The sequence below is a fragment of the Hemibagrus wyckioides genome, linkage group LG01, assembly GCF_019097595.1.
Source record: "Hemibagrus wyckioides isolate EC202008001 linkage group LG01, SWU_Hwy_1.0, whole genome shotgun sequence".
NCBI classification, from domain to species: Eukaryota; Metazoa; Chordata; class Actinopteri; order Siluriformes; family Bagridae; genus Hemibagrus; species Hemibagrus wyckioides.
The window spans coordinates 12468688-12486706 of NC_080710.1; the positions used below are offsets into that span (position 1 = coordinate 12468688).

At 40.6% G+C, this 18019-nt stretch overlaps 1 protein-coding gene across 8 annotated transcripts in view; it reads right to left on the reverse strand.

The window, feature by feature from the left end:
• Positions 1 to 18019, reverse strand: part of nbeal2 (neurobeachin-like 2) — a 55328-nt gene that overhangs the window by 26958 nt on the left and 10351 nt on the right. For 2 of the 8 annotated variants that reach the window (XM_058374945.1, XM_058374702.1), the window contains exons 2-17: positions 12240 to 12328; positions 10581 to 10736; positions 10130 to 10217; positions 9716 to 9828; positions 9349 to 9431; positions 8339 to 8424; positions 7956 to 8262; positions 5966 to 6072; positions 5017 to 5103; positions 3356 to 3439; positions 2794 to 2892; positions 2004 to 2638; positions 1683 to 1815; positions 1459 to 1578; positions 794 to 1130; positions 372 to 454 (exon numbers count right to left, since the gene is read on the reverse strand). In XM_058374945.1, coding sequence (XP_058230928.1) covers positions 372 to 454; positions 794 to 1130; positions 1459 to 1578; positions 1683 to 1815; positions 2004 to 2638; positions 2794 to 2892; positions 3356 to 3439; positions 5017 to 5103; positions 5966 to 6072; positions 7956 to 8262; positions 8339 to 8424; positions 9349 to 9431; positions 9716 to 9828; positions 10130 to 10217; positions 10581 to 10736; positions 12240 to 12328 — 2607 coding nt within the window. Of the gene's footprint in view, positions 1 to 371; positions 455 to 793; positions 1131 to 1458; positions 1579 to 1682; positions 1816 to 2003; positions 2639 to 2793; positions 2893 to 3355; positions 3440 to 5016; positions 5104 to 5965; positions 6073 to 7955; positions 8263 to 8338; positions 8425 to 9348; positions 9432 to 9715; positions 9829 to 10129; positions 10218 to 10580; positions 10761 to 12239; positions 12329 to 14358; positions 14617 to 18019 lie in introns of those variants that run through there. The other 6 variants (XM_058374548.1, XM_058374476.1, XM_058374780.1 and 3 more) reach the window with 5 other exon arrangements.

Here is an 18019-nt window from a genome sequence, read left to right on the forward strand (position 1 = left end):
TGGTTTCTTTAAAAAAAAAAAAAAAGGCCTCTGTTGAAGTCTTGGGAAACATTCAGTAGGTTTTCAGCACTTTCCTGTTTCTTAGTTACAAGACAAGCGGTGCTTTTTTGCCTTTTTGACTTTAAGAGAAAAGAAAACTGGTGAGGGAATTACAGGACTGTGGCATAATAGGAATAAAACATTTTTAAATGCATTGTTATAGGAAAATAATCCATTTCACAGAGTGAACGGCTGTTGATCTTCATCATATATATTTTCAGATACAATATAATAGCAGGTGCTGTATGCATGCACAAGCCATATATGCATGGTGTGACAAGCTCTCTTTGTTAGCAACGAGGTCAGTAGTGAAGAAATGGGGCTGTTCCTACCTGAGGTGTGTAGTACAGCAGGAGTTTACTGCAGAGCTCTGAGAGTTCTCCATCCGCTTTAAACAGGGGCACGCTATTGGGACCTACAAGCAGAAAAGCAGAGGACAGAGCTCAAGTATCATATGTAGAAGTGATGCACCATTTTGTCACAAGTTTCAAATACATATGGTTTACATTTAATTGATAGCATGCTGTGGTGGTGCAATTATTTATTCATTTTCAGTCTAATTTCGTTTATATTCAGCAAACGATGTTGCTTGTGTGTGAGAATGCAAAGTTGTGTGTATGTGTGGGCGTGCCATGCCATTTCTGTACAAGTCATGTTTGAAACATGTAAGGTATGCTCTTTATTATATTGCTATTGTTCACAGAGATGGACATTTGTGTATGTGTGTGTGTGTGTGCGTGTGTAAAACTCTCACCAGCCATATAGAGTGTGTGTGTCTGTGCAGGCTGCAGTGCTTCGTGACAAATAAAGGCGGTGCCCAGCAGGCCATCCAGCGATGACGGCGAGCCCCACTCTGTATCCTGTAGTCCTGCGGGAATGGTGTAGACAGGGACATCTCTGCCCAAACCCCAGCGTCCTCCGCCTCCTGCAGCAAACGAGGCTGGGAAAGACTGAGAACGGGTGAGAGCTGGAGGACCAATGGACAGAGGGAATGCCAGCTCAGATGAGTGCACTGGGGGAGTCAGAGTCGGCGAGGTGGTGGTAGTGGTGGTGCGGTGACCCGCTAAACCAATACAACAGGACGTAAAAGGCTGGAAGGTGGAGATGGAAATTTTGATTCACACAGTGCATCATAAGACAATTCATTAAACACAGTGAGTCATAATTATTGGACAATCAAAACTGGAGGGAGAAATAATTAATGAACATAATTATATGATGTCCTAGGAATAAGCAGGTATAGACAATGAATGAATGAATGAATTATATGATGTCAGTAAAACAGATGCTCAGATTCTGCCACTTTACTTATTAAATATATTTGTATTTTAATATATTCTGGCTTCAATTCTGAAACAAAATGATAGACCATCCCAAGTCATGTTTTTGAGATTCTATGCCTTATTTTGTCCTCTTTACCTCACTGAGTGTTGGGAAGCGCAGCTGTGCTGTCTTACACGAGTTTCCGTCCACGTAGATCGTGACCAGGTTCTGTCCGAACGGCCTTCGACCAGAGATGTGCACTATTGCTAAAGAGTGCTACAAAAAAGGGGACAACTTATTTATAAGTGCCTTACATGCACTAGCCATGAGAACTTGTGTGTGTGTGTGTGTGTGCAGTACATAGCGTCTATTTCACTCACCCAGACTCCATCGTTAAGGGGCAGCTCAGGCAGTGAAACAGCCATGTACTCCTTCTTGGTGCACACTGCCACCACCAGCACTCCCTCCATGGTGAAGAAAGCCTCGAACCCTGTCCCACTTGCCGTGAAGAAGCTAGGAGAACCAATTATATACTATATTAAGTCCATCACCTATACAGACAAGACATTTCCTGACTCATGCATTGCCACAGGTACTCAAGAAGGACACAGATAATCTTTTATTTAGATTAATAATCATGAACATTGACACTTGCACTATAATAACTCAAGTAATGTATTTGCGCATAAAAACAAATCCACCTGTAGAGCTGTTTTCGGCGAGGGCCCTTGGTCATGCGGAGCGTATTATCAGGCATGGTGAGGTGCGACTCAGAGTGGTGTTGGTGCACTGGAGGAGGGAAGTTGCTGTTGAGGCACAGCCAGGCGTGAAAGGCGAAGCCATTACCCGGCCAGCGGTTTATAGCGGGCACCATGATACCAGCCATGGGTGGCGTGAGGTCAAAGTACTCCAGAGCGCTGGTGCCTGTCTGGGCGTGGGCGGCCATTGCAGCGAGTGCCCGTATGGTGCGAGTGCAGTAAGGATGAGGTGCTGAGCCTGGGTTTGTGCGCAGCAGACTTAAGAGGCTCTTCAGGTGATGAGGGCGCAGTGAGAGTGAGCCGAGCTCCTGCACCAGGCCTAACAGAGCATCTGCACACTGGCGCTCAAGCCGCTCAGGCCCCTGCTTTAGCACATCCAGCACGGCATCCACCAAACCAGCTTCCACGGCCACAGAGCGGCACGCCAAAGAACCGCGGCACACGGCCAACAGCCATTCACACACCAGCAGCTGCAGAGAGCGAGAGCCCAGCTCAGGAAGCCACTGCAGAAGCAGGAGCAGTGGCTGCTCGTTACTGATTCCCAGTGGGACAGCCTGGCAGTGCTCGCCTTCTACTGCCTGCAGAAGGGACAGCATGAGTAAACAGCGAGGGAAACAAAAAAAATAAATAAAAAGGTGGAAACACAAAAGGCGAGACGTGAGATATATTCATTTCATATTCTTATCAAGGTCACATTCAAAATTTCAGCTGAACTGTGAGCGAGTTCACGTACCATGTTCATGAGCTCCTGGAGGAGCCGTTTGGTCGGCTGCCCTTGACTTTTTAAAACATCAAAAAGCTGTGAATATCCTATGCGCTCCTTAAAGACCTCCTGCAAAGGAAAAAGCCGAGAAAAAACAAACATTCTCATAACCTAAATAGAACTTCATAACACAAAATACAGAAACATTGTGATTTTCTACAAAAGCACCAATCTCACCTCCATGGAGTTGTATACTTTAATTTCACTTTACATAAACATACATAAAACTGCTGACAGGAATGAAAAAATATTAAACCATTAAGAAAATCCTGGCATCATTCTGTGGTTTCATATCATTCGTTTAAACAATGTGCATTAGATAATCTACAGCTATTTCTCCTCTGTGTGTTTACCAAGCTTTTAAACCTTCTTAAATATCAGCACTTTAGTAATGATGAAAAAGGTCAGAGAGGTAAATGAGTAGAAGGGTTACTTCAAAGGCACTAAAGAAATGGGGATTTGACGTATGGATGAAGTCACTGAGGTGTGTGTGTGTATGTGGTGTGCATGTGTGTATATGATTAACACATACCTTGGCAGAAGGGGAGTTGCTCATGATGGCAGTAAGGACTCCAATGGCATGTACTGTAATGCAGTCAGAACCTTTTTCCCAGACCTGCAAACACACACATGAGCCAAGATGCCAGTTTATTACATACACCTTCCTGATTACAATGAATTACTGACTGTAGCCCAGCAACTCTGATGTGGCTGTTACACTCATACCGTGCTGTAGAAAACACCATGTCACTACCACGTCAGTGTCACCACACAGAGGTGATTCTGTGGTGTACTCTTTCTGCTGACGGATACACATGTGAAACACGTATGCGATGCATGGAAGTCACTGATAAAATGGCCAATGAATGCAGCTACATCTGTGTGTATGTGCATTTATTAATCTGTAAATCCAGTTTACATATACACACAGGGTATTTCTGAGGTGCATAAGTGTTTTTATTTGTTTTTCTCGAAGTGGGCCTCATTTTTCAGACAATAAGCAGCAGTGTAAATGCTAAAGCTAAAAATTCCTGACAAATTACTCTGTAATGCTGATTTTCTTCATACGCACAAAAAGCACCAAATGCTTTCATAGCATGTCTGATTTATATTTAGTGACGCCCAAAAACACCATAAAAGGCAAAGCTCAGAGAAAGCTGAAAACAATAAAACGACACCTGAAAGGTGAAGGAAATGCCTCCAGTAATGCAGCTGCAGCACTTCGTCTGTATAACATCTTCTTACATTAGACAACCTGTTTGTCAACACTATTTATTTCCCAATCCTTTGACCCTCAGGACTTTGTACTTGGCACCTTTAGTGCTATATCTGTTAAATCTTGGCCAGTTTGTTTGTCGTAAAAGAGATTTAATCTCAATGACTTTTAATCCTGAGTAAATAAGGTTACTAATTTTGGGTCTTTTAATTCCTCCTTATCATTTGTTTCATGTTTAGCTTTGTGAAGCACTTTGCCTTCGTTTATTAAACGTATCTGATAAATAAACCTGCCTCGCCTTAATTTATGATTCGAAGATGATCAGTTAAGGTTCATGTGGGATATAAACATTTATGTGATAAACTGGATTTTCCTGAGTCCTTGTACACATGCTCTTATTTTCATATCCAGTTTGATAAATGAGGCCCAGTGTCAAAAACATCATATATTCTTTTGGAGATTTTAACTAAATACATGCAAACCCACACACACACAACCAAACAAACAGTCAAAAATTCTGTATCTCTAACACAAAACATAAAATGCATGATGACCCACAACCCCAACACCGATCAACCCTCACCGAACACACCCTTTTTCTCCACATGAACCCAGTTACATAAGAAAGCACATGCAACAAAACCATAACCCATTGCAGGCAACAATACACACACACACAGATCTCAAGTTAACACATACACGTTCACACCAAAAGTAAACCCATGCACCCAAGCAGAACAAACGGTCGCCAACAGTAAACTCTCCCTCCGTGGATAAACAAAGACGAAAAACAAGTTTCTTGTTTTTCCTGTGTGCATGTTTGCAGGTCTGCGTCTGCAACAGGACCGCATGCACAAAGATATTTGTTGATAAGGGAAAAAATGTGAGCAAACTATATGTTTGTGTGTGTGTGCGTGTGTGTATGTGTGTAATGAGGAGGGTGAGTTTCCTGTGGACGGGCCCTCAAGGGAAAGTACCTGCTCCACTTTAGCTTCTGTGAGCAAACGCATGGTGAGGTCACACTGAGCCTCATACTCTGTTTTACCCCTGCTGCTTTGATAGAGCTGCAGCGTGCGCACACACAAACACACATAAATATGAAAAACACATAATAAACACAGATGTCAGAAACGTGTTCAGCAGTAGCCACTGTTTAAAAGAAAAACATGGTAAACGAAGATAAAAAAACAGATAAAAACTCTTCCTAATCCTGAGTTTAGAGCATTACCACAGGACTACCCAGATTTCAAAATCATACTGCTGAAATCCTTAACAGAACTTACAACCTACTCTCTCAATCCCTTTCTCTCGGTCTTATACACAAACAGACATTTAATCTAGCTATACATATTGTGTAAGTTAAATTGATGATGTGTGTGTTGACAGACAGACAGACAGACAGACAGCAGACAGACAGTTAAATATGACTCAGGGCAAAGGAGGAGATGATCCAAAAAATCAGTTCAGAGGATATGAAAGAGCTTGGAGCTAGTTATAAGAACACAATGTGAGCACAAAGGGTATTAAGAGGATATTTATATCATGTAAAAAAAAAAGTGTGTGTGTTTGGGGGGAGGGGGGGTCATAGACTTTAGATTTTCTTTGCTATTAACTCTTCTTTTTTGGGGGATAATAAAGAAAAATCTTTTGGTATAGAATTGTCTGTATTTTTGCCTGTACTTATGCTTTCATGTATAGACAGATAGATATAAAACACAGACAGACAGACAGACAGACAGCAAAAAGGGTACCTAAAGCATTGACAACTTGGTGAATACATAATAAGATTTAATAATTTAAAATTTCAGGGTTGTGTATTTCTATCCTAGCCCTGAACATGTGATTCCTGAGTTTTGCCCACAGCACAACACTGTGTGGAGCACATTGCAGAGACTTGTGTGTGTGTGCGCAAGTATGTACACTGACCTTGCTGTTCTGGATGAGACGGAGAATGTGCTCGAAGCAGTTATTGTTCAGAAAAATGGCCTGCAGCACGGGTCGGTCGGGACACTGCAGGATCTCCGGGATGGCATCTACAGGAGGACAGAGTGTTATAATATTTACAGACATGCACTAATCTGAACTTGAACTGAAGCTCTAGAGCACAATTTTGGCGCTCTGTTTTGAAACTCAAAATTTAACCAAATACTGCCCTTCTCTTTAGGTTTCGCTTCAAAGACAATCTCCACAACACAAATCTTGCCCTGATACTAGCGTGAGACAGAAAGCTTTCACTCTCGATTTTGTTGGGTGTGTACATTGTACAGTGAATTAAAAAAATCTACACAAAATGTCAGGCATTTGTGATGTAAAAAAAAAAAAAATGAAGCCAAGATAAATCAAGTCAGATCTTTCACCATTAATGAAAAACCAATAGAAAAATAAAACCAAAACTTAGACATCCAGCAACATTAAAGCAGGTGCTGGAACATCTGGATTCTGTGCTGCATGTGATAATCTCTTAGAATCTCTTCGGATACAGGGTAGTGTGACAAGACTATCCTTTCTCAACGACAAAAATAAATAAATCCAAGCACATATAAATCACCCTAAACTACATGGCAAAAATGATTAGGGATAAAAAAAAAAAAATCAGCACAAAAACATAATAAGCTTATCACCCATGGTGAAGCATGGTGGTGGCAGCATCATGCTATAAGGCTGCTTCTATTTAGCTGGGATTGGGGCTCTAGTCAAGATAAAAAAAGTCCCAGTCAGAGACCTGATCTAAATCCTAACAAAAACCTGTGGAATGACTTGAAAACATCTGTATGCAGGAGATCCCCTCATGTTTTCATAGATCTGGAGCATTTTTGCAAGGAAGAGTGGACTAAAATGACTAAATCAAGATGTGCTATGTCTGCAGACACCCAAATACACTGAGTGCTCTATTACAGGAAAAAGGTGCCTATTAGTTAAGGGGTGCGCATACTTATGAAACTAGGTTATTACACAGTTTTTTTTTTCTCTTCTTTTGTTGCGTCCGCTTGTTTTTCACTTGAATATTTTCACTTGACATTATCACATTAATATCAGAAAAAGATCTGACCTGATTTTTCGTGCGATTTTTTTATATCTCCACTAGCTGATCTTTTCTCCCATGTACAGAAACTCAGGCATCAAAAACAGCATCATCATCAGATATTTTGCTCTCAGCACTGGTTTTAAAAAAGCAGGAGAACTTTGCCAAATATAAAAATCCTCTCTCATCGGTGCTCACACTACAGCGTACAGTAATAAAGAGGAAACAGTACGTCGTGCCATTGGAGAAGTGATCAGATGGAAAGGCGGACAAAGTAACATCTGTTTAAATTCACTTCTCTATTTCTCTACATGAAGAAACTGACCCTGTATTACAACAAAGCGGGATCAGTGGATTATTATCTGATTTTTTTTTTTTTTTTGAGTCAGAGCAGTGTTGTAGTGAGTCTGCAGGGTGGAGCAGCCCTGAAAAGGGAAAAGGAAACAGCTGAAAAAAGATGAAACTTTTGAACAAAATTGCTGTCTTAAGGAGCAAGTTAAAACAAAAAAAACAAAAACAAAAACATACTCCTAATTCATGTGTAATCAGATACTGAAAAAATACTGCAGTGCTCTAACACATCATCATCAAAACACAGACGACTGTGAAGTGTAGTGATTATTTAACACTAGGTGATGAGGCATGGAGGAGGCTGATAATCACACTGATAACTGATTCTTCACTGTAAACTGCATATCATTTTAGCAGTAACGTTATTTTACCCTGAGCTAGGTTATAAATGTAATGGTAGGCTCTTTTTCTATTTTTAAGAGAGCTGTGTTTGAGATCCATTCACAATAGATCACAGCGCTGTGTAAAAGGCAACTGACACAGCGTACTCTGATGTCAGATAAATGACGGTTGATAAGCTCGGACATGAGATGCTTGTCTTACTGAGCATGTGTGTTTGCAGGGTGATGATGCTCTCCTCCCAGGCTAGGCTGTCTCCCTGGTCGCTGGCTGGTGGTCTGTTCCAGTTGAGCAGCTGGAAATAGTTGTTGAGCACGGTCTTAATCTCCACCTGCCTTTCGGCGGGGCTGCTGCAGTGCAGCAGGTGGATCATAGCGGTCAGGCAGCGCAGTGTCATGCGCAACACTTGTGGGTCCTTAGGCTCATCTTGGGCAGGACGGAGGCACCAGGAGCGCAGAACAGACATGAGATCCTCCACGACATGGGGTGTGATGGAGAGCAGGCCATTCTTCTACAGACACACACACACACAGTCAGTGAAAATGTCAGGAAAAATCAATCAGTCTGGGACAGGGAGTGTAACTTACTTTGCATCCACTGGTGACAGCTCCCTGTAGATGCACCAGCCTCAGGAGCAAAGGATCGGGAATTCGCTCGCTCTCCTGCAGACAGTCTGCACACACAGCCAGCACCAAATATGCACACAATGTAGAAGGACAGTACAAGTAAAAGCAGAGTATATAAAATTTCTAGAGAAACAGGGGGTTTCAGACAAAGGTCTTTCAAAAGACATGCACAGCAAAGTGCTTCTGTGTCTGTAGGAGATGATGTGTGATGTTCCTATCAGTCCCTCCAGGATCACATGGAGTTTAAATGTGGACTTGTATGCTTGTTTGTTGAGAATGCTTTTTTTCTTCTTCAAAATTTACAGTGCGAATTGCAGAGATATTTGTGCTTGAATTGGCAAAATTGCAAGCTCAAGATTTTTCTTTTTAAATTCCTTCCAGTGAAGACACACATATGTAATTACTTTATATGATAACTGTACACATGTTCCACACGATTTAGTTGAAGAGGATGAATACATTGGATTGTGAAGAGAATTGTGATGACATCACATTTGTGGAAAATCGACGGTAATTTTAAAAAATTGCAAGCGTTAAATCCCATGATCACAAAATCAGGAAATCCTGGTGGTACTGCCACATATAGCTAAAAGATAGATATGCATGTGTTTACTTTAAGTCTACTGTATTTCCTCGAACAGTTGTGATGCAAGGTTCCTCATTTATTGACACAAAAATAAAACTGTGAGTAAGAACAATCTAAAATGTAGAAGCAGACTAATGCTGACCAAACATGCTTGAACTGCCTGTTTAGTCTATACTTTATCAGCTCTCAAAATCCTGGACAAACTCATATTAACACACTCACACATGTTTTCAGGATCTGGTCCAAAATGATGTCTTTCAATATCAAGAATGACAGAAATTCAAATTCATATCAGTACAAAAGGACTTAGATAGGTACTGTATATATGTGTGTATGTGTTTGTGTGTGTGTGTTGAAATGTTGTTGAAAGGAGTGTGTGGTGTACCATGAAAGAATGCCGGTAGCTCCTCTGGGAGGGTGAGAGGGGAGAATTTATATTTGCTCCTTTCCAGCATGCTGACCTCCTCTCTGAGTCACACACACAAACATAAGAACATGATTTACACACTTAACCACACACCAAGTGTGCTGTGTTGGACAAAAACATAGAAACAGTGTTTTGTGTGATGGTGCATATGGTAAGAGTGTGTGTCTTTGTATGTATTTGTGTGTACATATTTTGTGTATGTGTTTGTGTTTATTATGGGTAAGCCTCACACAGGGGCCAGTACATCTCCCACACATTCTTGATGTGGGTTAATACCCTGCCCCTTTCATGCATGCGCACACACACACACACAAAACACGCTCACCCTGCCTGCCGTCTCCTCCATGTCTGATAAGGGTCAAAGAGGTTTTCACAGAGCAGCAGGCAGTGCTGTACCACTGACTGCAGACTGCTTTGCTCCTCAGGTTTCTTCTTTATCTGGAACACACCCAAACATACCACACCCACATTCCATGCCTTTTAAACACAGATTTACATGAGTTTTGTAAATGGCTCAAGTTTCCTTAGTGTGTAGTGGAAGGATGAACTCACTTTTCTACCTTTGTAACAAAAGTCAATAAATACATTCGTTCATTAAATAATAACATTATTAATAATATGATATTAAAAGTGATTTTTTTTATCAAACAGACAAAGCTTAACGTATGTAGACATATATACATTTTAATACTATCTAATATACATGTTGTGCCATAGTGCTGCAAAATTATGAGTGTACCTGATTCAGACAGTAGTTTAACAGCTTGATGGTTTCAAGCACAAAGCCTGGGGTCTTTTCCGGGTCGATATTCTCCATGTTCCTGCAAGTTTATTCACAGTTACTTTAAACACAGATACACCGTTCCCACCCATTGTTGACACTGTGCTTGTCGAACCAGTTCGAAGAACAAAACTCACCAGCAAATAAACTATAACCAACATTAACATAACAAGTAAGTTGTTTTATTTCACCTGCAGAACCATTCAGCATTGTGTTAGACTCCTGTTAACTGAACACAAGCTTCATTCATTCCTTTGAATTCTAGGACTTTGCAATAGTTGTGTTGCATTTAACTTAAAAAAGGAACCAGTTCCTGTGTTATTCAGTAGTAGGTTCGGAAGAGGTGTATTGAACTTCAGCAGAAAAACACAAAGCAGTACATGGAGCACTAGTGAGCCCTTGCCTGCAGATGATGATGAAGAACTTGATGAGGAGCAGCGGGTGAGGCGTGCTGTTGTTCTGCTCCTGACCGGATAGATGCAGGACGCTGTGCCATAGCTGCGTTCCCAGGAACACGAGAAAATCTCGCGGCACCACAGGCACCTCAGCATTCCACTCCTCCAGACTGCAGACATATGAACAGGAGTTACTGTATGAGCAAAAATACAACATTACAGACATGATGATGGAGATATAGAATACTAGGCCTGAGGACACAGGTGTTAATCAGCAACTCTAAGTGAACTAGAGATAGAGGTCAGAGGTGTTGTTGCTATAAGTTGGTGTTGGTGTAATCAATTCTTACATGCTATATAGACTGGACTGGACTAACTAGTATGATATAGAATATCATTTTTCCGGTCAATCATCCCCTAATTCCCAGCCACCACTTCAGCGATCACCTCAGGATGATGAAGGTTACCATGTGCTTAATCTGAGAAAGCTTGAATCCAGTCAACCAGCATCTTTTCAAAGTGCTGCATACATGGCAGAGTAATACACATTAAAGAAATAGCTATCTGCCCTCTTCCACATACATATGCTCTCAGATGCCAATGATTGGCTAATGTCACTGTGAATGACAGAAAAGAGAGAGCGTGGGAAAATTTGGCCTCTTTATTAACATGTCATCATGTAAAATCAAGCTACATGAAAACAGGCAACAGTCACAAATTCCCCGTCTTCCGGGTGGGGGACAGTACCGAGTGCACTGCCAATGCCAATGATTGCCTAGTGTCGCTGTAATTGACAGGAAAGAGAGCATGAGCCATTTTGATCTCTTAGCCTAGCACTTCATTAACACAGAATTTCTGTTTCAATCACCAATGTGTTCGACATCATGTAAAATCAGGCTGAATGAAAACGCACGAAATCACAAATTTCCCGTTCACAGTTTGAGGGACAGTACCGACTACATTGAGTGCTGCTTTTGCTTTGAGGCCATGCGCTTATGTTTCAGTTCTATGCTGTCATTGGTTTGATATGATTGATTAACCTAATGTGTTCACCTCTCTTATGTCATCACCTGTTCGCTACCTCAGCAACAACGGCCAGATTCTACACATATATATGCTCTCAGATGCCAGTGTTTGGCTGTGATTGACAGAGAAGAGAGATCATGGGTAATTTTGGTCTCTTGGCTTCCTGACCATGGATGTTTATGCGATCTCTGGACGATAGAGAGAAAGTTTTTCTACTGCACCATTCAGACATTCTGTGATTCAATGATTTGCTTTCTACACAATCTTCTAGGGTATGAGCAGGGATTCAAAACAAAACAACAACATTGACAGGAGTTACTTAATTATTTACAGCAGTCAGTGGTAGAAGTTTTTGCATAAAAACCAAGGATCCATGACTGATACCAGTTCCATGGTTCCAAAGTTTCTTTGTATAAACCTTATAATTTATTTACTGAGTTTCTAACGATTTAAAATGAATGTTGTCTTTGTGAAACTTTTGAACACATATTCCAGTGAACAAGTGCTATGCCACGACTAAGATTCATGGCTGCATGAAGGATGACAGCGCTTTCCTTCACGCCTAACACTCAACACTGGCTGTGTTCACTCTCTCCAGTGTCAAGTTCTCCTGATGCTTTAGATTAGTCAGTGTGTGACTGTCTCACCGGCGTGGCTCCAGCGACTGGACATCGATGACCTTCTCGAAGGACGCCACAAAAGCTTCCAGACACGGCTGCAGGTAGCTAACATCTTTCTGCAAAACAGAGGAAGGAATAATTGACACAAATCACTATAACATCCTCTAGACTTTAATAGCAAGCTACAAAAATGATAAAAGACAAAAATACTTCATTGTAAGTCCGTGCATAAATCAGAGACAAATTGTGATTTATTGCTTTCTGAGTTTGTATAATAGCTTCTAAGGAGATTAGTTTATGGAAAAAACATCTTCACCCATATGTTGTAGATGATAACAGCCCTGAAAACTTAATTCGTTTGTAATGCAGGTTTCCCTACTGGGAGCTTTTTATGATTCTGCATCTGTTTTAAACACTAATGTGTTAGATATCATGTAAAGAAATTGTCACTCTCAGGGTAAGGGACAGTACCGAGTACAATAAACTCTGCTTTCACATCATTTTGATTTGAGGTCATGCCTTGTGCTTTGGTTTCAGTTCTATACTGTCATTGGTTGATGAGCTTAATGTGTTCACCTGTACAATGTCTTGCCCTTGATCAAGTTGTCTATTTATAGCCTGCTGTTTCTTCCTCACCCACTTATGGACTGACCGCCCCCCCTCCCTTCCCCCTCCCTGAGCTTTACAAGGTTGCAGGACTGAATAACTCGCATGCTTTTGCCCAAGTTGAAACACAAACTTACAAACAAAAGACAGGAAAACGGGGGGCTTGCAACTTAAACATAAATGCTACAACAGAGAGTTGTCTTTTCAGAAAATTTCCAAGCAAAACTTTTCCAAGATATGAGGAACACTTAGGTATCCAAATAACCCTTGAGGAACCCTGAGAGTGCAACATTAGTCTGTTTAAAAGGAAGTGTTAAAAGTCTGTAAAAAGTCAATACTTTGTGCAACACCAAAGCTAAAAATGTTGATGAAGACTCAAACAAGGCTTCACTGGAAGATGATCGTTCTCAACCATTTACGTGAGCTGCGTGGATGTTTGTGTAGTAAGTTGTGAAGCCACAGTATGTCTTGTTTCATACTGTACGTTATCTCCCAAGTTTGCTAGAACTGCTGTTGGTGAAACAGGATGTTGCAGTGGCTGCTTCAGTGTGATGTCACTGGGAGAATATTGCAAGACACAAACCACATATTTGACTGGTTCAATGTGAGAACCTAGATTTGTCTCAAATGGCTCAGAACGGTCGAGAATTTACACCATTGCACGGTTACATAACTCCCAAATTTGTGCAAAAACATCAAAGAGGGAAGTTTAATCGTTTCAGTGGAAGGAATGAAGATGTGAAGTGATGAAGTGTAAAGTTCATCATTATCATTTTGTCATTAACTAAAGGAGAAGTTCCTCAGCTTACTAATAAATAAAGGGTCCATGGCCTTAAATTATTCAACTGGGATTAGGTTAGACCTGATTTTAAAGTCAGACTAGCACAAGATTCAATACCACAACTCAACTGGACCATCGAATAATGTCCTGTATAAATCTCGTGTCTCATTTTTCCATGTCATCACTTTTTGAATTCAGTGATCAATGATCAAAAACTAAAACAATTAAACATGGAGCACAAAATCTACTCTAAAATACTGCCTGTAATCAAATTCACTACTAACTGCGGTATTTCACAACATCCTGCAGCTTTCCTGATTATAGTACAGATGTCACCATGCTGTCATTTATTCCTGCTTTTGTCAAACAACAAGCCACCAGCATCATTCATCTCTAGAACAAGTTGATGGCAAGACATGTCTGGATGGCCAGATGTCAACAGCCTACATGGCATCTTCCACTAAAGTGTGGAACTGAGTCATAGAGCTAGAACACAGTGAAAAAGATGCTTGTTGGAAAACATGCTACACGCAGACGCTGCGATACAGTGATACAACTTGATCATTATATAGAGGAAGTTGGCTCATCATCAACCTCACCACAAAGGAGTCATACGCTCGAAATACACAAAATGCCTCAAGTTTTTTTTTGGAAAAAAAAAAAAAACCCAAAACAAAACAAGAGCACGATGCACTATTTTAAAAACACTCGCTCGTAGCTATTTTGCATCCTTGGGAAAAACAGAAGGCTGATGATTACCAGTTGTTGTTCTGTTGGGGGCCAGTCCATGTCTCATGGCAGTTGAGGGAAGATGAAGGGGGGCACTGGAACCCCAGTCTCTTCAGAGGCACCACGGCTACGACTCTCAGGAACATTTACTCTTACTCATGTCATCCGGCACATTCTTCTGTTCTACCTCATACAAACTCATACTCCCTCCCTCTCCCACTCTCTCTCTTTCTATCTTTCTCTCTTTCTTTCTCTTTTACTGTTTGACTTTCTGCCTTGTTTCTCTGCTTCTGTTAAGCAACCAGGAAATGCCAAGTCACTTTAAGCGAAGCACATTTCCTCTCATCACTGCTTCCGTTTCTGCCACTGTCGCTGTCTTATTTCTTATTGGTGGACTTCCAGCAGCTTGTATGTTTCTCCTTCAGTTAATTATTGTATATTTGTGCAAGACAAAAAACTGCAAGGAAGAGCAGTGCTGCACATTCAACCCCTAACCCAAAGAAACACAGCTCATTTACAGAATCACAGGTTAACACTAGGAGTGTATAGGGGGTAATTTTACTTCTTGCCAGACATAGGAGCAGTTCAATGTGCTCTCCTGGCTCTTCTCCTTTCCACAGGCGTCAATAAGTGTCTTAGGGGAAAAGGACAGATCCCAGAGCTCTGTAAGTGAAAGGTGGAAATAACTAAGAGGTGTAAATGGACATGCTGTGACTGGTGTCTAGTAGCTCTTCCTACACCGTAATTACATCCACAAGAGGAAAACTGCTCAGTGAGAACACGTGTATGTGTGTCAGTGAAGGGTTTTTAGGATTAACCCCATGTGGGATGAGGCACCGGTTCGGGGATGAAGGCTGACTGCATAGTTCCACCGGCTTACAAGGCGCTAATGAGAACCTTAATGAATTTTCCATTTTAACAACTATATACAGTTGAGTCAGCTGGTTTCAATGCTGCCATCTAGTCTGCCGAAAGAACACCATGCACACTGATGCCGCAAGTAATCTGGGTCACTAGACTTAGCGTTAACCAAGTATGACAATCAAGTAGTTTATTTGTCGTAATATTTTACCTTTCGCAAAAAAGCAGAAGAGGTTAGACACAACCTAACCCTACCAAATCCATAAACAAGCTAAAATTTCCCAAAATTTGTTATCCAAACTAACTGCTGTAGGACAAATTAATCAATATTAGGAAATGAAAATGTCATTCACATATCAGAAGTGAAACCCAGAAGAAATAACGGTAACTTCCATTCTAAAGGCAGCGTCAATGTATTTTTTACAGGCACCTGCTGATAGGGGAACTCATGAGCACAAGCTTTGGCTCTTCAATTTCAAAACAAAACGTGTACCGACACACGACTGACTCGAGCTCATGACAGTTCAAAATTCACATCCGAACGGGTCCAAATGCTATATGTTTCTCTGTGTAAAAGCAGAGAGGGAATTTAGCCTGAATGGAAATATGGCTGAATAAGCAGCTGTCCTCTGAGTGTTTGACATTCTGAGCGACTCGGACTCCAGCACCAGCTGAGCAGACACAAAGACTGTTTCTCTGAGGTTCGCCCCTCAGCTTTCTGTTAGCAAACACGCAGCACAAGCATGCACCAAGGAGAACCTAATTAAGAGAACATGTACATGAGGAATTAGAGGTTATTGTATACAATTGTGTGTGTGTGTTGTATTCCATATGTAATTGTAGATTCCAATACATTAATATTTCTGGCATTTGGCAGACACTCTTATCCAGAGTGATGTACTAGAGTGCTTTGAAGTCTCTGCCAATGAATACATTAACTCTGGTTCAATAGGTCACGGACTTAGGATACCATCAGCCTAAAAACATACAACATACAGCATACAACTATACATAAAACAGACAGGAAAAATAAGAGTGAGTTTAAGTGCTTCAGGAAGAGGTATGTCTTCGTTCGGCATTGAAGACGTTCAGTGAGGACATCTAGGGGAAGTTCATTCCACCACCTCAGTGCCAATAGGATAGAGCACACAGTACACAGATGAAATGAAAATCCACTTATCAGACATTTCCAATCAGTATAAACAAAGGAATTATTTTAGTGCAGCAAGTCTGATATAAAATGAGTCGGTGTTATAAAATGTATATACCTCCAGTATACCTCTGTTAGGATAATCTTACACAGAATTTTAGTGGTTGGAGACAATTAAAGAATTTTAGATGCTTATAGCACTTAGGGCATCTCAGAGAGCAGAAATGAGTTTGATGTCACCATTTACTTTGAAGATTTTTCTATGAAACATTTATCTATGAAAACTATTGCCCCTATTTGGCTAGGTACAAACAGAAATACTTAGGAAAAAAATACAAATTTTTAAGTGTCTACTTTCATATCAGTCATTAAGCACAAATGTGAAGTGTAACATGACAAAGAAACTCAATGCTGAACATGTGCACAACAAAACAGATGCAAATTTTCCAGTAACTACTATAAAATACTAATTTACTACAATAGTACATATCTACCAGAGTGAGAAATGAAAAATCTGGTCTTTATAGGGTTGTATTCTGAAACTGGAATGTTCAGAATACGGTTATATTTTACAGGTCAGTGGGTTAAAACTGAAGGTTAGGGTAAGTTAGTTTAAAAACATTTATTAGCTTTAGCTAATCAGCTGTCTGGTTCAGTAGTCTGGGCACTGATCAGAAAGTCGGACATTTTAAGGTCCATTGGATTGTTCCCACAATGCACCACAAAAACCGGGCGGCATCGATGCTCAGTATGTTCAGTGACTGGAAATACTTTCAGGTCCTGCTTGAAGTATCATGACAGAAATGTGTGTGATTAAGCTGAGATACTAAAAAATAAAAATTGGATATGTTTGCGTATTTACAGTGACTGATGAGGAAATAAAGTCAGTGAAAATAATCAGTGTCCCAATGTGTAGCGAGCCAGAGACTTTACCAGTGGCTCTATAATGTCTGGTAGGTTTTGCTAACATATAAACAACCACCTGCTTCTGTAGCCTGTCTTCTAACCACCAACTGCTTCAAATTCTATATCTGACTTACTAATAAACAAAGGATACATGATTTATCTTAAATTATTCAACTGGGTTTATGTTATACTGGATTTTAAGGTCAGATTAGCACAAAATTTAATACCACAGCTCAACTGGACCATCTAAAATTGTTTACATGTCCTGTAGAAAACTCAGCAAACACCATTATCTCATTTTTCCAACTGCTTTAGATTCTTTAACCGCACTTAAACACAAGATTTACATTGGTAGGGTGACTAAATCTTGCTCCAAAGGGTTTACTGTGTAACAGTATTAAATATTTAGTCTTTCTGCTGTAACAGAAACCTGCAAACAGCCGATCTGAGTGCAACCCTGCAGATTATGATGCTCATGGCCAGAAAAGTGTACAAAAGGTATCAGATATCCTTCAACCCATATGCTGAGGATGAAACTCGGAAAATAAAATGATTTGTTTACAGGAAGCTTTCCTGTGGCAGGAAATCTACATCCCAACAAGATTCAGTTCCCATTCCAGTGATATACATCTGCTCCAGATGATCCATCAGCTTGATCGGCTTTCCCAGGAATAGGGCTAGTGATCATTTCTTAACACTGGATAGTGCATCCATAAAGCTTCAGCAAGAGTAAGGAAACAAATCTGCTTCTTAAGAGTTTTCGAAACAGGGTGT